The sequence below is a fragment of the Carica papaya genome, chromosome 2, assembly GCF_054855325.1.
Source record: "Carica papaya isolate Zhongbai chromosome 2, ASM5485532v1, whole genome shotgun sequence".
NCBI lineage: Eukaryota > Viridiplantae > Streptophyta > Magnoliopsida > Brassicales > Caricaceae > Carica > Carica papaya.
This window is the reverse complement of record NC_142310.1, coordinates 9,909,085-9,933,322: the sequence shown is the minus strand read 5'-3', so window position 1 is coordinate 9,933,322 and position 24,238 is coordinate 9,909,085. Positions and strand designations below refer to the sequence as shown.

General features: G+C 34.2%; 3 protein-coding genes across 10 annotated transcripts; all 3 read right to left on the bottom strand.

Annotated features, from left to right (window-relative positions):
* Positions 1-398: 398 nt before the first annotated feature.
* EMB93 (Mitochondrial transcription termination factor family protein) lies at positions 399-5,454 on the bottom strand. Of its 3 annotated transcripts, none has more exons than XM_022054616.2 (2): positions 4,527-5,454; positions 399-3,699 (listed from the first exon to the last, which is right to left on the bottom strand). In XM_022054616.2, the coding sequence occupies exon 1, from the start codon at positions 5,399-5,401 to the stop codon at positions 4,541-4,543; it is 861 nt and encodes a 286-aa protein (XP_021910308.1). In that variant the 5' UTR covers positions 5,402-5,454; the 3' UTR covers positions 399-3,699; positions 4,527-4,540. The 3 variants fall into 3 exon arrangements, with proteins under 3 accessions (XP_021910308.1, XP_021910309.1, XP_021910307.1); XM_022054617.2 differs by having other exon boundaries at positions 399-904; XM_022054615.2 differs by having other exon boundaries at positions 399-3,637; positions 4,527-5,453.
* Positions 5,455-6,709: 1,255 nt separating this feature from the next.
* LOC110824197 (agamous-like MADS-box protein AGL30) lies at positions 6,710-11,968 on the bottom strand. 6 transcript variants are annotated; one of them, XM_088213246.1, is made up of 12 exons: positions 11,222-11,966; positions 10,939-11,127; positions 9,956-10,015; positions 9,828-9,870; positions 9,635-9,699; positions 9,524-9,539; positions 9,352-9,413; positions 9,118-9,214; positions 8,485-8,532; positions 8,263-8,390; positions 7,551-7,914; positions 6,710-7,251 (listed from the first exon to the last, which is right to left on the bottom strand). In XM_088213246.1, exons 2-12 carry the CDS (start codon positions 11,124-11,126, stop codon positions 7,240-7,242), a joined length of 1,083 nt encoding a protein of 360 aa, XP_088069372.1. In that variant the 5' UTR covers position 11,127; positions 11,222-11,966; the 3' UTR covers positions 6,710-7,239. The 6 variants fall into 6 exon arrangements, with proteins under 6 accessions (XP_088069372.1, XP_088069371.1, XP_021910460.2 ...); XM_088213245.1 differs by having other exon boundaries at positions 11,398-11,966; XM_022054768.2 differs by having other exon boundaries at positions 11,496-11,966.
* A 1,593-nt stretch (positions 11,969-13,561) lies between these two features.
* On the bottom strand, positions 13,562-14,810 carry LOC110824242 (expansin-A1). Its single transcript, XM_022054818.2, has 3 exons — positions 14,597-14,810; positions 14,189-14,501; positions 13,562-14,086 (listed from the first exon to the last, which is right to left on the bottom strand). Exons 1-3 carry the CDS (start codon positions 14,736-14,738, stop codon positions 13,780-13,782), a joined length of 762 nt encoding a protein of 253 aa, XP_021910510.1. The 5' UTR covers positions 14,739-14,810; the 3' UTR covers positions 13,562-13,779.
* Between the last annotated feature and the right edge of the window lie 9,428 nt (positions 14,811-24,238).

Here is a 24,238-nt window from a genome sequence, read left to right as displayed (position 1 = left end):
AAAGACGAGATTGTTGATGTTGAAGATGATATAATATAGAGAGATGGATTGTTGCTGCCAAAAATGGAGAGAGAAAAAAGGGGAGACGGGATGGGCAGAAAGTTGATGTTGAAGACGAGCTGAGAGAGACGGGGATAATCTTTTTTTTTTTTTTTTTTTTTTTTCAGACAAAAATTTTGCATCCAAAAATATTGGTGTAATAAAATATAATAATAATTTTAAAACTAACCATTATTTAAATATTTATTTGTAAATTATATATATATATATATATATTTAATTAATTTATTTATCTTAATCATTTTGCGTAATACATTGGCTAAAAAGGCTATATTCTGATTTCAGGTTGTTTATAAAATATAAAACAATTTTGTAGATCATACTAAAAAAGAACATACTGATATAGAAACTACATGAATATTTTGTACCGCATAAATAAGCAATAACATGTACGGTAAAAGTATGCTACACCCTCCTCCATTAATGTTTATTTTTCTGTCTCACCAAACACAAAAACTGAACTGGATGTTTATTTTTCATCTTCTTCTTCCAATTATCATTTTCATTTAGTTCTTCGTCCGTCCGTCCATCCGAGGGGCCATGAAACTAACATTTCATCTTGCGCTGCAATCATCACTAAAATTGCTCCATATTGGCAACATTGTAGACATAAGCTGGAATGCTCCCCCTCAGAATTAGATTAAGCTCAACAACAATGGATTTCTTTATGGGGGCCGTAATAACACTTCAACCATTGCTCTGATAATGGCAGATATGTCATTGACTTTTATTTCCATGATTGGCATCGGATCCAGCACTCCTTTATTCATTGAGCTCCATGACATTGTTAAAGGCGTAGATCTTGCTTGGCCAGAGAGAATTAGAACGCCCAGCCAAATTGCTTCTTCAACATAGATTCAATGCGACACCATCACATTCTTGAGGGACTAGGAAACTAAATTTTCTTTGAGTTAATAAATGCTTTTATACCTACACTATTATGATACATCTCCGGGCTTGATTAACCAAATGATAGTCATCGTCCACTTTTTTGTCTCCCCCCCCCACCAAAAAAAAAAAAAAAGCACAATTCTAAGTCAAAGAAAAAGAGCCTAAAGAGTACTCAGTGACATTTCTCAATATTTTGTGTACCTGAGAGACTATTCAATCCTTAAACTAATATAAATTCACTTGTCGAATCAGGTTTAGGAGAAATTCCATTTGATAGAATCACATATACTTTGCACAAAGATGATATCAATTCCATTCACACTTGAATCGAAATTGGAATGAGAAATTTATTTTTCGTTGTGAGATAAACAGAGACCAAGCAAAATACAACCTCCAAATTATCATATAGTTAAACAAAAATAATCCAAACTGACCTGACCTAGGCCGGATTCTGCAGGACAATTTTGGAATGCTAGGCTTTTAAAATGCATTTAGGCTCGTAAAATGCATTCACTAAAAAAATTTACTGCATATGTAAACAGTTTATACAAATTAAACTACTTACCCTTTTGTGTTTACATTATCTACCACAAATTTGCATAAGAAATTGTACTGGAAATACATATTCGTATAGTTAACACCATTGTTCTAAAAGGAAAAGCAAAACAAAATGAAGCAAGATTCTCTAAAGAGAAAAGACAACAAACACACATGAACAGCAAGAAAGAGATGTCGCCAATAAAATTTTTGGCACATAATTCACAGAACAAGACACTGACTACGTGACTTAAAAAGCATGTCAGAAACCAACCATTAAGGACTACGTTGACAGCCAAGTAACCTAATGGCTGCTGCATATAGCGCCCACTACTGATAATGAAATATACACTTCCCACTTTGATTACCTCTTCCCATTTTCTCTCTGTCTTACAATATCTATGAAAAGCAAAATATTATTTAAAATAAGGAACAGAAACAAATCCAAATGATCCTTGTCCTAAAAGGATAATGGGATCCGATATATCAATAAATTAATAGGACAAGTATGTTTTTATCCAAATTCCTGATAGCAGATGACAAAGGAAGAAATCCAAATTCATTCCTAAAGTTAACCTCTAAACTAACTAGTACTAAGGATGCCAAACAGATCAAAGATATCATCTGGACAACAGTACATTTGCAAACTAAAAAAATTACAAAAATGTTTAACCATGGATATCTGATCCAACACATAATTCTAATTAAGGACTCAAATTCATTCTACATACATGTTTGGTTGAAATAAAATTTTTGAAATATAATGCAACACAATTAATTTTGTAATGCAATACAATGTAATATAATAATTCATTGCATTACAATATTTACATATATCAATGAAAATAATAATCATATAATGCAATTGTTCATTGCATTATCATATTTGATAGCACAAATGTCCAAAATTATGCAATATAATCACATCTTTTTTTTTTTTTAATGAAATAATATGCAATATAATCACATCTATATTATTACATATAGAAAATCTAAAATGTCACTAGACCAGGAAAAAAGTCTAAACATGCTCGAGTAAAAAAAGTCTAGAAATACAAATAGCGACTTGAGGAGTCCAAAAATGCTTTTGTTTACTGGAAAAACCTGTCTCTGAACATCTTATATGAAGATACCTGACAAGTACATAATTACTCTTACCCAGAAAGTCGAAAAAATTTTTATAGATACCTGAAAAATGTATTTTTTTAAAAAAAAAAACCTACAGATAGCTATAAAGCTTAAAAAGGTTCCCAGATATCTGGGAAGTCCAAAAATGTTGCCCTATATCCTGAAAAATCCCTCCAAGTACTTGGAAAGCCCAAAAATGTTTAGGAACCAAAAATCCCATAAACATTCTCACATACCCAAAATGTTGTTCAAGACACCTCTGGGCACCCAGAAGACCAAAAAAACTACTGAATAACTAAGAAAGCTAAAAATGGGTACCAAAAAATACAACCAAGTACGAGAGAAAATTACATTTAGTTTTAGCAGCAAGAACCTTAAAGATATAATAGAGGAAACCACACATTTAACTATTACCCGAGAAACCTTAAGAAAATATAATTAGAGAAATCCTGTAAAAGAATATACTACATAAGGATGAAATGCCATTAAGAAAGGTGACAACAATGATGCTCATAGTAAAATCAATACATGATCTGGATAAGTTGATGGAAATTGATATGTCAACATTCTTGGAAAATGATAAACCAGCAGCACAAAAATAAGTGAATTAACACGATTTCTTTCATTTAGTCTCTTGCTATTGTGATGCCATTTTCTCCTTTAATTCATTATGTTATATCTTCTAAGATTCCAAGCATCCTAACCAACAGAGGATTCCCATAATAGCAGTACATGGCAGCAAACTGGCTAAATTGGCAAATAACAAGATATGAAGAGGCATTTTCATTTCCTTGACATGGGTTTAGCTTGCTGTGGCCATGAGACATTTTTGCTAAAATTCCGGAAGATAACCAGTAATTTTCCCTTTGGAATCACAACCAACTCTTGTCTTCGGTGCAGAAAAATATCCTCAAAGCACAATATTCAGTTATCCTATCATGGACTTTCCATTTCATTTCTTAAGCATGTCAGCCAAAGCCCAGATGAAATTGCAAAAACAAACCGCCAGGCTTCTACCATCCTTATAATAAATGACATAGTAGAAATTTCCACAGCAATCAAATTCCAGTAGCAAATGAAAATCTATCATTAACATACAAAAATGATTACTTACAGCCCAATGAATGAAACTCACAAGCAACCATCAATTTAGTAGCTATCCAATATAAAATCTGGGGAATTCTAATAGCTCAAAGTATTTGAGAAACCAATTCATGAAAGTACTTATCTATCTATAGATATCAAATTGCCAGCTGGCCACGTATAGCTACACATTGTTAATTTATTTGGCTACAATTAATTATTGTTTTTGGCAAAACAGAAATAACCACAAAAACTGAATCAAATGATAGCCAAAGATGGTAATCATCATCACCAAAGAAATAATAGCCAAAAAGAATAACTGTTAGTAATCAAACAGAGTAGCCACTAGTAGTACGAGAATAAAACAAGCTACACATCATGAGTTATTGGCACCTCAAAATATTTGGTACCTTAGAAATGCCAGTAAAACGTTGATAACTTTCACCAAAATAAAGCTTAACATTTCATAACTTTAGCATTGAACTTTTGACCTACCAAACAATCCTTCTACATGCTGTAATCAGATACTTTCAGTTCAATTGGCTATGTTATATCGTATCGATGCATTGCAGTATAATATATCAAAGCTTCTCTAAATTACAGCCTATAAAAGGATCCTGCTAATCATTTTCTATTGTCTACGAGGTTGTGGTAGTTCGTTTTTTTTTTTAAATCAGGAAATTCATTTAACTCTCACTGAATTAAATTATTCACATGTATAGTAGAATATACAGAGAGTAAGAACATCATTTTTCTTTTTCATTCCATCAAAAGTAGAGAACTTTTTTTAAAAAAAGAAAAAGCACAAAAGCCGCAAGCGAGCTTACCATGACTACATGTCTCATCTGTCAACTGAGCGCAACCGCATCTCGATCAACCTGGCGTTGAACTCACCATCGCTGACCTTCAACATGTTGGACAAGGGCATCGACAAGCCATGCTCGACCAGCAGCCGGTGACGGGGCTTAATCCTCCTCTCCAGGCTAAACGAGAAGTACTGCGGGAACCTCTTGAGATCCGCCAGGTTCCCTTCCATCTCCTTCACGAAGTACTCCGTCTTGGGAACCAAATTGTTGTTTACGCTGAAGGTCAACAGCGCCGGCGACCGAACAACCATGTTGGAGACCTCTTCCCAGGAGAATCCGAGGCCCTGCAGGTACTCGACTTTGGGTTGTAGAGTTAGGGGGACGCTGGAGACGAGCAGAAGGGTAGTGTGGGAGTCGATGGCGTTGGGGCCGACGAAGCCGAGGGAGCGGAGGAAGGAGAGAGTGGGGCGCAACTGAGAAGAAACGGAGGAGACGAGAAGACGAGGGCAGCGAATGATGGATTTGGGGAGGTCGGAGGAGGGGATAGGGACTTCTTGGAGGAGAAAGTGGAGGACGGGGAGAATGAAAGAGCGGGGATCAGAGGTGAGGAGGATGGGATGCATGTCGAGGATGCGGCCGAGGGAAGGACGAGAGATGCCGACGGAGGAGAGAAGGTGCTCGACGGAGAGAAGAGAAGAGAGAGGCGTAGAACGGAGAGAAGGGTTGAGGCGGAGAGCTTTGTGAGTATCAATGTTGAGATCCTGGAGGTAAAGAAGTTTCCGACGGAAGAGGAGGCCGGAGTCGGGGGATGTGGGGAGAGAAAGTGATGGAACGTTGGAGCGAGGGAGGAAGGAAAATGGGGAGGGAGGGGGAGGGAGTTGGAGTCGGATAAACATTTTTTGAGGAGATTTTGTTTGGGAAAGATGGGAAGTTATTATGATAAGGATATATGGGGCTTTTTTCAAGACCAACTTGCAATTTAAATAGTTTCTACTTAAATTAATTTTTCTTAATCTCTTCTTGATCACATAGTTAATCTCTTCTCATTTGTGGGATTCCCACCCAAGATAAAATAAATAGATGGTAGCCAAGTGTTTTTGTTGGGCAATAAATCCCTGTACATAAAAAGCTAAAAAGCTTTTACATTGACATCAATTTTCACCACAAACTCCTTGCTAAAATTTGGCAAACTCCCTGTACTCTCTCCTCCGTTGATGGCCTCTCTCAGGACTTCGAATGCATGTGTAGCCTGTACTTATAATTGGAATTTCTATTTGTTCAACAACTACATAGCTTTGGCCAAGGAACTTAGACTCCTTTGCCTGTAATGAGCTGCGGTTAATTGCATATTATTTGTACTTGTTTTAACCCCATTCGAGGTGATCAAATGCCCAAGGTATTCGATAATGTTGGTGTTAAATATATATATATATATATATTTTTTTTTTTTGTTCTTTGTTCTTTTTACAAATAATTCTTACTATTCATTGACGATGGCCCAGGATTCCTGAAACGCAGAAGAAAAACTGTTGGTATACCATTAAAATACTTCTTTGCTGACAGAATATTTGATTTTGTTGGTCATTGGGTGAATTTATCACCACAACCCTAATTAAGGTATAAATGGTTCTATTAACTTTTGTAAACATTAAAGAAAATGCAAGACAATCCACTTTTTTTTTTTTTTTTTTTTTTTTTTTCTGATTTTGATTTTATAGAAGAAATACTTGTATCAAATATCAATGCCTACAGGATGTCTAACACTGTAGATCTTCCCTAATTTTTTAATCCATTATTTGAATACTTGGTTGAGTCCCTTACAGGAGATTCAAGATTATGTGATTTAAATTATTAGCCTTCAAACTAGTTTTCTAATTTTTAAAGTTTAGAGCTCAATAATGTTTTATGGTCGCAAGACTTGAACCACAGTTCAAATTTATTTGCAGCTTCAAAGGTATTCATAATAAATCTAACACACTAAAAATAACCATATCAGTAATATGTCAAAGTCTTTCTCAATCTATATATTTATATAGAATATCAAAGGGCCTGCTAAAGGTCTTTCGCTCGGCAGATGAAGAGACGACTGTCCAAAGATTCTATTCGTTACCGTTTCACTAAATAAGAACAACCATCACAAAAAGTTGCACCAGATAGAATGAATCTTCTGTTGGTAACTCAAGAAAATAAAAAAAATAAAAAAATAAAAAGTAAAAATCAATTGAATTAATATATGTCTTCATTTACATGCATGAGGAATTGTTGTTCAAGCCATAGCTATATATGTATTTTATTTACAGCTTTGGGTAACTAATAAGATGTAGGAGGGGAAGGAGTATCCCGGCCGCCACAAGGACCTACACATTTTTTATCATCAAAAGGAGGAAGCAAAAAATTGACCTCACATAATCCTATTATTTAGGTGTAATTTGTATACAGAAAAAAGAAAAAAAATTTCTTTTGATATTTCAAATATGGTGCCTCATTCCGCAGAGTCAGCACCATATGTTTTGGCAAGTCATCACTGTCTGGGCATTATATACTCCTATGTTGCTGCAATTATGATCCTATACATGTCTCATAAATAAGCCAATTCCCAAATTTGCAATTGCAAAAGAAAACCATCAAAAACTCAGCAGGCTCACTTGTCATTCTTGAGAAGATTCGACATGTATAGGAGTTCTCCAGCAACCTTATCGGTAGATTGGATTAACAGTGACATTGCTCTTGAACCTCAGTTTGGTTGCTACATTTAAAAAAAAAAGATAGTCAACAAAAACAATTTAAGTGGAATTGGATTTTAAAATATCTCCTAGTGATATGACTCATGCTACATCTAGATGAACTCTGAACTGAGTTAATTTAATTCCAGAGAAGATTTCTGGAACTCTTTTTACATCCAGATTACCGAACAAAATGCACAGACATAACTTAAGCAGATATTCAGATAAGCTTAGAAGTGCAGATATTGGGGAACCATGTGAGAGTATGTCAACGAGTTAACATTTATTTGAGAAATCACTCTCATATGAAGGGTAAACTTACTCGGCCAAATAAAGGCTCATCAAACACAGTAACAGCACAAGGCCCAGATGTGGAAGCCCAGCTAGCTTGGGTGGTGTCATACCCTGGCCTAGGAGCATCCAAGATTCCATTAACATGATAATCCACATGGGTTTCCTGTAAGTTTATATCTGCCAGTGGTTGAAACTTTGTATCATTTAGCAAATTAAGATTGTAAGGAAGGTAGGGATAGTGCCCATTCATTTGCAGCCTCAGTTGTGCGGTGCCAGTTAGATCGTTTAGGATGCAACTTTCTTGCCCTGAATTAGAAATGTCTGAACTTTTACCAGTGCCAAAGTAACCAGAATAACTACCGAAGGAGGAACTTGCAGAGCATTCCACATCCCTTTAGAAGAAAACATTAAATTCGTAAGACAAACAAAGGCCCCATAGCATTTAAATAATATTCAATAGTGCAATTTTTATGCATAACAGTTTGAACTTTGAACATTGTTGCCATATCATAATAAACACATATATCTCATGCTGTTTATGGTTTCAAATTTTCCCGTCTGCTTGCTCTCTCTCTCTCTCTCTGATTTATTTTAGATCTTTAGTCATTTTGAAGATTTGAACCTATGATCTTTCCTCAGGCATAATCTTGCACCAGGTTGAAGAGTTTTTTAGTAAGAGCTTTTATCCAAAATAAAAATCTGCAAAAGATTAAAACAAGAATTCTAGAAGGCCCACTTACCTATGGGGAAGCAAATTTGGCTCCTCTGGTAAAGCAATACTTCTGTTTTCATTATTAGGGATCCATGATAGAGGTTGAAGCTGTTGTTCAGCACCCATTCCGAAAGGCATATGCATGCTGGGTTGGATCTGCACAAGATACGGCTTGTAAACATAATTTTGCCCCATTACCATTCCAAGGAAAGCCATCAGCAAACTAAAGAGCATGCAAACTATCCTTTACCTGACTGGTGCACTCTAAGGATATCAGCTGCTGTTTACCTAAATTTTCCTGTCAAAGAAAGAAGAAGAATTTTAGTGCAGAGTTTATAAATTGGTGGTAAACAAGAGATAGATAGTTGTTAGCTTTTTAATACTTTAATGAAGAAGGATAGCTAGTTCCTAGAAATCCTTTGTTTATTATATTCCTTCAACCACCAGCTATTCCTTCCGTTTGGTGCTTGAACAAAATCCTGAATGCTGTAGCTACTGGAAAATAAATAGTAATGCCTTCGATGTACCCTTCTACGAAACTATTCTCCTTAGAAGTTATTGGATAACCACATCATCTGTACAACCATGTGGATCAATTTTAATGAGAACCCTAGACCTCCAGAAGATCGGTTAACAATTGTATAATTTAGGTCCTAATTAAATAGAAATCTAATGACCTCAGTTACTAAAAGTGACCAGGCATATTTTTAGATAAGAGAAGAAATAAGTAGACCAGACATATTTACTAGTTCAGAACCTTTAACCACATTGGTTTATTTGATAACCCTTGCCTATCAAATTTTGTAATGTATGCCAAACATTTATCTGGCGTATCCAAATAAACTTCTTTGCAGAATATGAGCCAGATGGATTATAACCATACCCTATGGGCACGAATTTGGTTAAGAGATTCTCTGAGTGAATTTTCCATTTGCTCCAAATGTTCGACATTACTGATCTTTTCAGGGTTAGTCCAGTAGCTGCAGAACTCAGAAAAAAAAAAAAAGAAAACTAATGAGATGACCAACCAAAGCCAAGCATTAATCAAGCTTAAATGTAATGAGAAAAAAAAAAACAAAAACTGAAAGTTTACAATCAGATATTTGCAGGACTTCACCTCAGTCTCCTATGTATCTCAGAAAGTTGAGTTTGCAACAACCTTGCTTGGTTAGTCAGGTCCTGCCAGGCACAATTTATTTTCAGAACATATAGTTTTTATTAGCAAGGCAAACACCTAAGAATTTAAATCATAATCAAAATTTTGGAGGTAACTGGTTTAGCATGAGTACCTCTATTGTTTGGTTACTGAAACGAGAGTAGACCAAAAACAAAAGGTATTGTCAGATTTAGTCACACAAAAACCATTTAATTCAACCATGTCAAATAACAGAGGCACATACCTTGTACCCATAAATTCCTGTATATTTACATCATGGTCCAACTTCTTAAAAGTCTTCTTCAAGGCCTAAACTCTCAAAGAGAACAAAAAATTATATATGAGATGAGAACTAAAATGCGTATGCTTCGACCGACAGAATGGCATAAAAGGAAACTAGTACTAAAAGGAAAAATTGGTTCTAGGAAACAACTTACTTCAAGGCTCTCCAACTTCCTGTTCCAATTGCAGAGAAAATTTCTTCACATTCAGTCTCACATAAATTCAAATCAGAAACATGAAAATTAACTATATGATTTTTTGTGAGCGAAAGTTTTGGCTGTACCTCTTTGCTCTTTCCTGAGGAGTTAGCTGAGCAAATTTTGCAATAACCTCTTCGATGCTACTAAAATATCAAAAAAGAGTAAAGAGACTTTAATAACAACAGCACTGCAAACAACAATACCATTTCAAAAGAGTTTACATGCTTGAGTGCAATCATAATGGACAAGAGAATTACTTTATATTAAACACATTGTAGAATGAGCTTTATGAACAATTCCAAAGAACCAGCATGTGTTTGTTACAAAGTGATTCTTCCGTTTTAAGATATCAATGTTATATTATATTCAAGTGTCTGTCATCTCAAAGTGCAGTACTTTACATGAAAGAACAGGTTCCTGGTCCCCACTAAATAGGCCATGTTTAATCCTGTTTATGTTTGAGCAACGGGATTATTTTCATTACTAAAATGTGCGATGTGAACAGTTGCTGAAAGACACTACGATGAACAATCAAGATTGACGAATGCTTTGAACTTGAGGTGTATTGCAAATGTCATTCGTGAACAATATCAATATATCTACAAAATATCCCCAATAACTTCGCCTCTTTCTTTTTGTAAATATTACCAAAAACTTTCGAGAAATGGAGAGTAGAGGTAAATGCTAATACTAAAAGGATCCCCCTCAAGGCAATAAAAAAATCATTTTCTAGTGATGCTCTATATAAAATCAGCCTCATAGTTGCCACATTAGCTAATAGAAGCAGCTTAGTTCTCATTTATTGAATTATTGAGCTACTTAGCTATCTGAGTCCTGACAAACGAAATTGCCTCGCTACTTGATTGTAATCACATGGTTATTATCTGAAACGCATTTAAATGAATCTTCGAAACAAAAAAGTACAGCCTACGACGATCATTTCTCCACATTGGAAAAACCCCATTTGATGTTTTATCAAGCTTTCTTAGCCTTGTGATTCGGCTGTGTTAAAAATCAATTCGATTCCACATATGCAAATAATTAAGAAAATAAAAGAAGAGGGTACCTGCGTCTTCCGGTGCATAACGAAGGTTTACCCGATGTGGGGGAAAACATAAGGAGAACAATATCTATATCACAGAGTATTGATAATTCATTAGCCTTTTTCATGATGCCATGCTTCCTTTTGGCATAGGTCGCTTGACGGCCATTGATATTCTCTAACCTCTTTATCTTCAACTTAACCCTTCCCATCCTGCACACATATAGCCAAATGGGAACAGCTTAGCTCTTGATCCCACCCCCTTGATAACAACAAAGAAAATATCTCGGATCTCCGATCATCACACCAGGTGAAAATAATAAACTAGTTAATCCAATCAGACGAAGAGTTTACAATAATTTGCATGACAGGGCAAGTGGAAAAACGAGTTGAAAGAAAGTAAAAAGAATTGGGTTGAGGGAGAATGAAAAAGAAGAGAAAAAGGTTTAAAAAGAGAGGGGCAGGAACACAAAAAGAGAATACCGAGCAAGTTGAAGAGAAGAAAAGACATGTTTATTATCCGTTTTCCCCTGAAAAATCCAAAGGGTGTTTTGGTGTTAAAAAGCAAAAAGGGAACTTACTCAAATAAGCAAATCAAACGACAAGCGGAGGGGGCATGATCTAAAGGTCTTAAAGGAAGGACATAAGCAGCCGAAAGGAGAAACCAGAGGTAGAGAGAGAGAGAAAGAAAGAGATGATTGTAAAGCACAGAAATAGGCTACGTTAAGACGACCGGGTGAGCGAGAAAAACGGTCATGGTGTAGCTGGAGAATAGGGATCGTTAGAAATTTGGCGCGTCCCAAACAACACACCCGCCCAAACCAACCACTCCGCCCTTCACCGCTCTTCATACCCACAACTAGCTTTAACTTTACCGCTCGTTTTTCCGTTATGTTTGGAGCCTTCCATTAAATTCACTCTCTTCTCCTCCTCCTCCTCCTCCTCCTCCTCAACCCTCTAAACCATGGACATTTTTTGTCTTTTCATCATCACTCTCTTTTTTTTTTGTTCACTTTTCCCATTTTTCATTTCCACTTCCTAACCCCCCCCAGACAGAATTTTCAACAAATTTTTATGTTAAATATCATCTCATTTCTTAAAACTGAATAAGAAATATTTTCCAAATTATTATATATATATGTTATAGTTTAATATATATTTATTATTGAGAGTTTGCGATAATATAAAATTAAATAAGACAATCATTGTAATTTTCTATTTAAAAAAGAAACTATTAAAATAACATCTTTTATACACATCACTTAATTGACTTACTGAGCATATTATTGTTAATAAATAAAATTCAATAGTAGGAGTCAATCAATTTCTGAAGAACATAAAAACTGGTTGGTAGTGACTATAGTTGCTCTAACACCTAACCTTTTTACTAGTTTTAGATATGAGACAAACATAAGTTTATATTTTGTATTAATGAGATTAGCATGAGAATTGAAGAACCCTTCTCATGTCTGTGTCATTTTCATTTTCACTTCTCCCCTCCAAAATCCAGCAAGGTTTAAAAAAATTAAAGTATAAGAACGTCAGTAAGAAACATAATCTCCTTATCCACCCAATTCAGATATAAATCATCTTCTTTCTTTCTCTCCTTCAAATTGAAGCAACACAAATATTAACACGAGTGAGCAAGAAAATGGATTGCAGTGTGCCATTTAGGGAACGTGTTGTTAACGTGTATACATGTAAGTATATGTGTATTAAGTTAAAAATAGCATCGACAGGCTGTATCCCTGTACATGTCCCCCTTATTTATTGGTGGTATAAATAGCTTGCTTTCTCTCGTTCGAACTATCTGGAATCACAAATACTTCAATCCTATTAGAGTTTTCTCACAAAGCCATTGTCTTCTCTTCGCGCTTTATCTATCTGTCTGGTTTTTTCTGTGTTTGTTTCTTATTTTTAATGCAGAATCTTTACAGATTGTGTTATGCAACAGCCTCGTAGTATTATTTGCTTTGACCAATTTTCCCAAACAGGAAGACCGGAAAACCAACTCCCGAAATTTCTTTTCCAACACCAGCACCGTCTCTTCTCCCCAACGGAACAGGTCCTTAAAGCTTTTCTGCTCCTAAATTGAAGAGATCTTGGGGCTCCGTGGTGGAGTAGGACTTGTGAGAAAGGAGACAGTTGTTTGGAAGAAGATGGAGAGGGCGTCGAATCCATGGATTTGAAGTGAGGAAAACAAATTTTTCAGACAAAAACTTATTTAAAATATTTGATATTGTCAGAGAGGGCGGCCAGTCTGATTAGTCAAATCAGATTAATGGATGTTTGATATTGTCAGAATGTATTCAATTTTCAACTAATTATCTACTCGCATTACTGGCAAGAAACGTAAATTTACACTTGGGTTCTTCGAAGTAGGTAAAATTTAGGCATATATATTAGGAAAGTGGAATACTAGGCCAAAGCTGGATTACAATCACCTTACAACCTAAAATAAATTGTTCCCTTCCAAAATTCCAAAAAGGAGAACATAAAAAACATAAGCATCCAAACCCCCTATTATATCGGTGGCGGGTGGTAGGTAAATGACCACCTCTGCCCTCTTCTGTTACTACAGAAGAAAAATATTTAAACAAAAAAAAGGAAAAAGACCCCATGACCAATAACAAGGGACCCCCACAAATAAAGATACCCTTATAATGTTTGGATGAGCCCAAAATGATACAAGAGCCTCATGTAAAATTATAGCCCATATCATTCTGACCCAATAGAGGCCCAAATATGATGCAATAATATACTCTCTCTCTCTCTCTCTCTCTCTCTCTCTCTCTCTATACTTTGTATATACCTAAATACCCTACTACAACCTTGCTTAGTACTACAATTGATAGTGTCTGAATCTCAGCGGAATTGGGCGCCGGTGAAAGTTTGGCCGAAGGACCAGCCAGATGGGGCAACATTGTAGGAGACCACGCTGCGGCCATCACTGGTTGTGACCTTAAAGGAGAGGGCTTGGCCATTGAGGTAGCTGTTGCTCTGCCAGTTCTGGCCCCAGTTCCTTGACATAGCTTGCCACCCTGTCCTTGACCCTTTGATGGCCACCGCATGCACATCTCCAGCACCACCCACGTTTGTGATTAGTACCAGGTTGAAGTATGAGTGGCCGTTGATGGTGAATCTGATTCCTCCCCTTCTCCTGCAGGGTACCCTAAAATACAACATATCAAATAAGAGCACTGGTTAGAAAAGGGTTTTGTTTCGAAGAAAATGAAAGAAAATCAGTCATGGATTTAAGGATTTAAGAGTTTACCTTCGGTAAGATACAGGAACAATCCCTGCCCTGTACTGAGCAATGTGTTGGAAAACAGGCTGGGAGAGGTCAAAATGTTGGAGAGGAGGATTGCACCAGCCACCAGCATTATTTGGCAGAGCATTGTTTGGTGGGCAGAAATTGGTGGCGGTGACCACAACGGAGCCTGGCAAGCACCATTTTGGGTCGTTAACGCACCTAATCTCATAGCAAGACCCGCAGCTCAGACCATTGTTGAAGAGAGCAGTGCTCAAAGCTGCAGTGTTTGTACCGTACCCCTGGCTATACAGGTTGCCATAACCACAAGCCCCACCTGCAGAAATGAAGCAAAAATTTCAGCTCATTGAGGAGTTCTTCCTTAAAAAATTGTTGAAGAAAATGGCCGAAACATGTATATATTATATATACCCATTGTGCCGGAGGCATCACCCCCACCATAGAAGGTGGCGTGGGCATTAGTCCATCCTCCTCCGCCGTATGCATGAACAGGGCAGACCACAGCAAGAGAAGTCAAAAGCAGAAATATTAAAGAAGCCATTATCCGGGACATAAAGAGGACTTTGAAGTAAATGAGGTTGAAGAAGCGAGAGGGTGTTGGGTGGAGAAAGTTTGGGAGGGGGGTGGAGGGAATTTATACAACTTTCTACTTACTATTTGATGTCGGGACCAAAAATTAATTTAATTTATTAAAAAAATAAAAAGGTATAAAATGAAAAATGAAGAACAAGGGGAGGCAGGTGTGAGAAGTTTTGAAAGCTAAAAGCGTGTGGTTTTGTAGCTTTCTGAAAAGAAAACTAGCATCAAATCAAATCCAAGTGGGACAGCAGCAGTTTTGTATTTAGGAAAACACCCTCTTCTCTCCATGATACAAATTGATATTTACGCTGTCTTGGAGAAAACAATATGTTTGTTAGAGAAAAAGGGAGAAAATTCTGCAGGGGCACATGGGGCTGCAAGTACATGTGCAACAGTACACAAAGTGAGACGTTAGAGTTGGTTGTCGAAACGCAGCCGTTTAGTATGACTGACTGACTAGTAGTAGTAGTTAATCCATAAATGTGGTTAGGTGAATTAAATAGCAACCGCTTTCCGGTAAATGAATTTAATGGACGTAATAATAATAATAATAAATAAATATATATATATATAAATATAAATATATAAAATAGCTGCTTTGGGTAACTTTAGAATTGCTTAATTCAACAAACAGAAATTATTACTTTGTGGAAAATTAAGCACGTGCTTCTTAAATTCAATTACCATCTCATACTTTTTGTGTTATTAGAGATGATGGGATGTGGATACAAATATTGACATCATTAATTGTTTAATATGGGAGGATAAGATTTGATTTGGACTTGGACGGTAATTTGATTAGCGTAAGCAGAGGGCCGCGATTATCGGTATTATTATGATTATTAATCAAGTTAATTATATACGTGGTGGGTTAGTCTGCCTGTCTTTAATACATGGACTTATTATTTCAATTTCAAAGCCCAATCACGAACAAAAATCTTTTTGCATCTCTTTTTTCAACTCAATTCTTCAGCATTTACTTCCTTCATTTTCATTATTCAATATGTATAATCAAAAGATTTAAAACCGTAAATTAAATTAAAAGCTGAATTACTTTTGAGCTGTTAGCAAAATAATAACATATTAGGTGAACCTCAATGTAGTAAAAGTCAATCCATTTGACATTTTGCCACATTCTATATACATTTTTATGAACTCTAAAGCACAGGAAATGATTATCTCTTTATATAATGGAATGAAGTTTATGAGTTGGTTGTGTTAAAACGCTTCACATTTACAATATAATAATAATAATAATCTGAAATTTAAGGACTAAATTACACAACTGCTATGATATATGCCCCCTCATGTTTGATAAGTAATTAGATTATTATTATACATGTCTAGCCCAATGAATTGGTAGAAAGGCTGAGTTTTTATTTATTGATTGCGTGGTATTGGGGAGGTGGGGTTCCCAATTTTCACAACTCCCTAGAGGCTCAAAATCATCTTCAAACCAAATATATATATATATATTCACATATTTATTTTTCAACAGATAAAAATAGTGCATTTGAGATATATGGGTGTTGTTTCTATATTTTTTGAACCACTTGTTATGGATTTTTTTTTGGGTGCTCGCACCCTGAAACTGAATGAGACTTGTTACGAATGGGTAAGAAAAGAAAAGAAAAGAAAAACTTTTTAAGACCTTGTTTGTTTTATTGTTTAAAAACACAATTTTGGGGTTAATAATATATCTATTGGGTGTTTTGTCAAGTTCGTGGCCACATGATATTTGGGGATTTTGCTTTATTAACTCTGGCAATGCACATGCAACCCATTTGTCTTTTTTCTTCTTATTCAAAATCATTTTGTCTTAATATAGTATTTGATAAAATCGAGAAAAAAGAAAAAGAAAAAGAAAAAGGATAGGCATAATAAAACTTAAAAAGACAAAGAAATTCACAATATCTTTTAATTTCTTTGTAAGATGCTCTTTTCCCATTATTCGCCGGACAAGGACATATTTGTCATTTGACACGAAACTTAACGGCCAATAACCAACCAACTTGTCTTTTAAAGAATCTCAACTTCCCTTCCAAATTATTTAATTTTTTAAATTATTAGATTTTTCTATCTTTTATGTTTCTTCACACCTTTCACTGTTGCTCTGCCCTGCAGATCCTGCGTCTCCCTCTCTCTTCTCCAGCTAAAAGTCAAATTGCCATTGTCGACTACCAAACAGAATTATCATTAACTGTTAATTTGAAGATTTAAGTGTAATTACCAATCAAGCTTTGCTTAATGTCTGTTTATTCCCTTTTTGTTAATTTCCAAACTTTCTTTTATTCTAGTGGGTAATTATTACGTTGAAAAAGTCTATTTTGAGTTAGAACAAAAAGGGAGATACTCTGGGTAACTTTTTTATTTTTGGGGGTGTGTGTGTGTATATATATATATTATAAACCCCATCTCTATAATTAAGATTAAAGTTATTAGAAAAAAAGCATCACTATTATAACTAATATCTCCATCATTAACATTCAAAAGTAATGGTCGTGTGCTTGGCTAATCATATCTTGTTATATACATCAAATCTTCCCGAATAGATATATGTTTCTTCCTTTTCTTTTTCTCTTTTTATTAAAAAAAAAAAGCTACTTTAAGAAACTGAAAATTAATTCGATCATAATAAAAAGGTTAATCATCCTTCCAATTGGATTGCTTCACGTTGCAATCTCTTTTTCGTTTTGTCCTTTTTGTTTTAAATTTTGTTAAGGTGTCATTTTCACTCTTCAATTTTTTGACAGACGAGAATAATTTTTAACCGGAAAGGTAAATATTTCCATTAAAAAAAACCAAAAAAAAAAAAAAAAAGCTGTAAGCCTACAGACTCGCCAGTTACTTCCCCCGTCTATATATATATGCAAACTCAAATGGGGAGTCAAAGTCTAACTTTTAAGAAAATTATTGAAAATACTTTTACATTTTCGTGAAGTGGTACTTCTCCATTTTCACCCAAGACGTGAAAGATTTGATTCTTAATTAACACAAGGAGTAAATATATATTATGTTGTTGTATTAAAAGAAATTACTGATAGACCCACTTTTTATATTTTAAAATTTATATATGAACTCAATTGAAAGAAAGAGAATATATATAAAAGTACCGTACTCAATAAAATTGGTTTTGTTTTAGTTGTTACTAAAATCTAACAAATTTTAATTCTTTATTCAAGTTCCATCTGTGTTAGAAATTTAAATTTTGACTATTTTGTCTCAAAAGACTAATATATACTGCGCCGTATAAAAAAAAAAAAAAAAGAACAATAATATATCCTTTCTCTGTATATTATGGAATAATTAAATAAATTAATTTATTTTAAATATTTTAAGGGAGAAAATTATACTTTAGTTATGGAATTAAAAAGATTGTATGAAGTTAAAACTTATATAAAGAGACAACAGAGGAGATCATCAAGGTCATTAGCACCGCTACTCGCATTTATAAATGAGATATGATTCAAAAACGAATGTTACACAAAATGGTTATATGGCTTCATATTTTAGGTCCAACTAGTTTAATCAACATTCTCTTGCTTTATTAAAGAGAAACCCACTTTTGAGATAATGCCCTTAGAACATAAATCAAATAACATATCTTTAACCAACGAGAGCCGTAAAAAATTGGAGCTAAAAGTGTACTAAAAAAGTAATAACAAAATACAATACCTTGAAGTAAGGAGAGTTAGAATAAGTTTCCACCAATAGTGTGTTTAGTAAGAAGCCATAATGAATTACATATCTATATATATATATTTATTTAGACAATATCTTGAACTAAACAAGTCTAAAGGGTAAACATTATAAATCTAAACAAAAAAGTCATGAATATGGAAAGTCAAAGACATAAGACAACATAAATACTAAAAAGTAGAGAGATAAACCATGAAACTATTAGGAGTGGTGCATATAAAAGTGTCAAACATAGGTTGAATGTATGCAATGTTTAGCCTATAACACTTACAACAAAGAATCTTCTAGTATGAAGTCACTTTACTTACAAAACATAACTGACTAGAGAAAAGAATCTTGATAAATGACTTATATATATAACCATAGGGACTGAAACATGAGAAGATATAATGCATTCTCTTTAATACAAGAATACTTAGGTATATTTTTATATTTTAGCAGGTGTTGATGATTGTTTTAAAAAAATAAACAAAACATTAAAAAGTGGAGCCAAAAAAGTAAGTACATAATTTTAGTACACACATTATCAAAGTGAACATGAACCTAACAGTGAAAATCAATAGTTTTAATTGGAACAACCCAACCCGAGATAAACAAACCCAACCCACCTACTTCTTAAAAGCAGGAAAAGCCAAAATAATGTTGTTTTGGGAAACTCCAAAAACGACGTCGTTTTGATATAAATGAAGGAAAAATAGAGGCAAGTAAAATGATGTCGTTTTAAGAGCATCAAAACGACGCTATTTTGGTGACTGATAAAGAAAAAAAAATTAAGGCAACCAGATGCGTGCATGCCTCTAGCCGCTGAAGAAGATGATGGAGGTCGAAACCTACACGCTGAAGAAGAAGGAAGAAGTGGCATGCAGGGCTCTTTGTCCTCTCGTCTATTAAAGGATAAAGGGAAGAAATCTGAAAGGAGAGAGAAAACATAGAGAGAAAAAGGGTTGCACGAAGAGAGAAAGAGACATGTGAGTAGAAATTGCGGCTGCCACCGACTTACGCGAGTCGGTCTGTGACGGTGCGTAGCTCTCCTCACGATAAGCAGAAGAGTCGAGATGACCCTGCAACTTGTCCGATTGGAGTCCTGGAGGAGTCACGTGACGACTTATAGTTGAAGAAAAAGGAGATCCGCGGCGGTTGACCGCACGATTCCACTTATCCCTTGCTTCTTTCGGTGTGGTTTCATTATATATGCGTTGGATCCGAGTGCCCGAAGCGTTTTGTGGTGAATTTCGATCGATTTGCAGTAGTTCACAGCAATGTGCGATGGCTGGCAGGGGTCCGACAGTGGTGCTCCGGCAGCAGCTCTCCGGCAACAACGCTCCAACAGCGACGCGTAGCAAATCAAGGACATGTGTATGCTGGCGTGTGGCGATTCCGGTGATCACGACCGCACTACAGTAAAACTCGATCTTCTTTTTGTATTCTAATTATTTTCACAATGTCCGTCTTCTTACCCCACGTGTTTTTATTTGCAAATGAGGAAATTATCTAAATGGTAGTCGGGATTTAGAGATCATCATAGACTCGAACCAATAAAGATTCTGACACCTTCCGATTCGGTTGTAAGTAAGGGATTGGATTAGTCTCATTCAGGGGCCCCTATGTTTTATGAAAACTTGTTTTCTATTAAAACGAATTGTTTACAGACTTTACAAACTGTTTAAGTTTTCTATCACAAGTTCTGTGAACTCATCATATTCGCATGTATACAATTGCATATGGTTATAAACTTACATGATGCTGTGTATGACATATAATTATGTATTCATATTGTTACTTATCTATATATGCAGATTTTATGCATGTTAGTTATCGAGTTGTAGATGTGTGTGACGCATATGTATATGTATAATTATAGGTTGTACAACGTGTGTATGTATAAGTGAACAATTTGTATGTGTCTGCTTATAAAATACATATATATGCCTTGTGTAAATATACAAGTATATTCATGTTGTATGTATTGCGTATTTATATATACTTAATTAAGTCGATAATTGTGCATATAAAGAGTATATATTGTGCTTATTATGTAGGTTTATTGATGTATTATATATATATATATATATATGATATATAAGTAGGTGTATGTCTGAGTAGGTCATCTAGTAGCGAACCTGATTAGGAAAAGAACAACATAAAAATCTTTAAAAGACAAGAAAGTCTGTTTAACCGGTATCACTGAGGGATGAGTGTGTGTGTAACCTTTTGGCATGTGACTATGGTGAACCATAACCATGGATACGAATTTAGCTAGACGTGACGAAACGATAAGAACTGTGAATTGAATACTGTGTACTCCAAACTGTAAATAATGAATTGAACTGTAACGTATTCACATGGTGGAAGGGATCCTTACTGCTCTCGTTGATATCGGCGGAAATGGCATCGCACAGTGAAACTATTTTTAATAAGACATAAACTGATAAGAAAGAATAGAAAGTCAGGAGTGAAGTTTATGATAATGAGATACTGAACTAATATCTATTGAACTACTTATACTTGAATTGTGATACTGAATATCGAATTGTATTATTTATGGAACTGTTTATGCAATGAGTTATAATATTGAAATAAAAAATTCTAAATGTTTACTGAATAAACTAATTTAGAAAATTTGGTAATTAAGTGTGTGTATATCTTTGTTGTGGGCACTGCCCTTTTTCCTTACTGAGTCCGTGAAGCTCACTCCAATTCACACCCCCCAATGCAGATTAGTTCAGATCAAGAGTAAGTTCAAGGTTGAAGGAAGATTTTGAAGAATCTTTAGTAATAATAAGAGTTCGTCTTTTAAAATCAATTAATTATATTATAGCGATGTAAAATAAAGAATCTTGTAAGTCTCATGTCTTGTAATTATGCATAGGAATGATTAAATCTTAAATTTTCGTTTATTGCTCCGTAAATTTATCAAGTTATATGTGTGGAATAGTGTTCATTTCTCAGCAAAGAAAGCGGGTTGTTACATTAATGGTGAATATCATTGATAATTAGAAATACTTAATAAGAAATTATAGGCCAAATGATAAATGCTATGAGCCCAATGGTAAACATTGAAGGTAAATGCTAAAGGCCTGTGATGAAATCTAGTTCAGTATAAACATTAAAGATAAAAACAATACACGAAATAAGAAAAAATGGTTTTGTGAATATGAAGACAGACTATTTAAGGAGTGTAAAATGAGAGAGAGCCAAATTTAACTTTACATGAGTATATTACATTACATTTTAGATGTAGAACATTGACTAACATGCCATCTAATATAGATAGCACACATAACATGTGACTTAGAATGATCACTTTTATTTTTTATTATTTGTGTAAGATGCTGGTTGAACCATTACTCTACAAGATGATTATCATGTCATCTAATATAGATATCATTCTAATTTATATTAAATTTTCCTAGCAAACATTAATCATAAGTTGAGGGTGAGGTTGAACGTTTAATCTTGTACTGGAATGACCAGTAAATCACTCAAATGACATTATATTTGTTGAAATAACTTAATAATTGTAAGAATTTAATTTTTGATGTTTGAAAGAGCAGCATTGATATTTTGAACATTAAAAATTAATAAAAATTTTAACAAAATGAAATAAGAAGAGAATACATTTTGTAACAACTTATAAATAAAATATTCTTTATTCAATTAAAATTTAAAAAAAAAAAAAAACTATTAAGAGGGAACAAAGTATGGTTTAACTTTTTAACTTAATATGAAGAAATAAGAAAGGTCCATAAAAAGAAGTGAGAAGAAAATTCCAGATGCATTGGAAAGTAAATTCAGTCGCGGTGAAAGCGAGTGAGAGGAATATAGGAAAAAGGGCGGGATCAAAGGATGGTTTGCCTAGAAAAGCGAGAGCTGAATCTTTGAGGGGCGATACGCTCTTGTCTTCAACCGAGTCCATTTGAGTAGTTAACCCATGATTACTCGACACTCACTTTGGTTGGACACACTCTCTTTCAATTATTTTTTAAAAAAAAAACACACGCCCTCAAACTAATTAATGGGAGTTGGTAATGGTTTCATTTGGGAAAGTACACACACAGAGAGTAAAGGGTTGTTAAAATCAATACTACATTATTTTGCAATCACCATTTAAACTAATGAAGATTTAAGATTAATAGATAAGTAGCGTTGAAAATCTAACATATGGTAGTTTACTTTTGTTGTTTTATCATGATTGACGACGAGGCAACATACTATTTATAATATACTACAAAAAATATTCATCCTATAGAATTTTAGTTTATAAGTAAAAGAATAATTAGAGTTTTACCTTCTATGGGTTTCAATAGTTTAATTTAAATGATATATATATATATATGTATATATATTTGATAACTTAATATGGTGATCTCATTGTATATTATTTATTATAAAATTATTGAGTTGATAGATTGTAATTTTTCTTAAGAACATAACACATGTTCGATTCACTTAAAAAATAATGATATTATGTTAAATAATTGATTGTTAGATCATATATATATTTTTCTCATAATAATAATATTCGTTTAAATAATTTTTGAATTAAAAGAGCAACTAGTTGTTCAATAACATAATTTATCAAATACTTACTTTTTAAAATAAAGTAATTCAAGTATTTGAGAGCTTAAAGAGCTTAAATTCAATTAGTATTAAAAGCTAAATTAGCTCAAAGTAGACTCACAAATTAAAAGAAACAAAATCAATCCAAATGGTAAAATTGAAATAAGTTGTTTCCAAAATATAATCACATTAAGCTAGTTAGTAATAATTTTCTAGGTTGAGTAGGCCGTTACTTGGCTGGTATGCGAAAGAAGCTCAGTTACAATCACGGGCCACCAAGAGTAATGAACAAAACGACAGCATTTTTGTAGTTTTGTCTGAGAGGAACATGCCAACATTCAAGCACTAACTACATCAGAAATTGCATGCAAGCACAGATTGTCTCTGTACTTATTACAATTGTTTTGTAAGGTAGATAGATTTATACTCGGTCGTTATTGACATACATGAAATTATATAATAAATTATTTAATACATTTGTTTAATATTAAACTAAATTTCTACAAAATTTAAATCTAACCAAAGTATTTGTATCATAAAAATCGAAACAAAATTATCTGGTTTGATTTAAATTAGTTCCTTTTGAAAATTTTTTATGATTTTCTCGATTGACTGAAATGTAATGTATATATGTATATATAATTTTTGTGGGTGTGTGCTGTTAACATGGCTACAGGGTGAGTGGGTCCCAATTGTTGATTGAAACAAATGAATGAGAATAAAAATGATAAAAGGTAAGGGGACAGACACATGAAAATTCAAACCCCAATTAAAGGTACAAGACGCCTTCGATGCCAACATATATATTACACATCGAACAAATCTTCACGGATCTATCATATATCATATATCATATTTTGTCTCTGCAAACCCCCAATATCTTTTTGAATATGACTTCCTCTTTCTTTCATATATATATATATTAAAATTATAATTAGCAGGTCTCAGATTGAATTTAGATAAAGGCCCCAGCCCCCATGTGGATGGTTTTCTCTTTTTTTTTTTTTTTGTTTGATATTCACAAAGTCATGGACCCCACTCCCATTCTCTGCCACTCAAATCCAAAGCCTTTACCCCTCTACTTTCACCCACTAGATCTCAAGATATTTTATGCCTTTTCTTCTTCCTCTAATTTTTTCTTACATTTATTTTTTACCAATTCTTTAAGTTCCCCCTTTTTATTTTAAGATAAATTCTTAAATCAAGTCTTAAAAT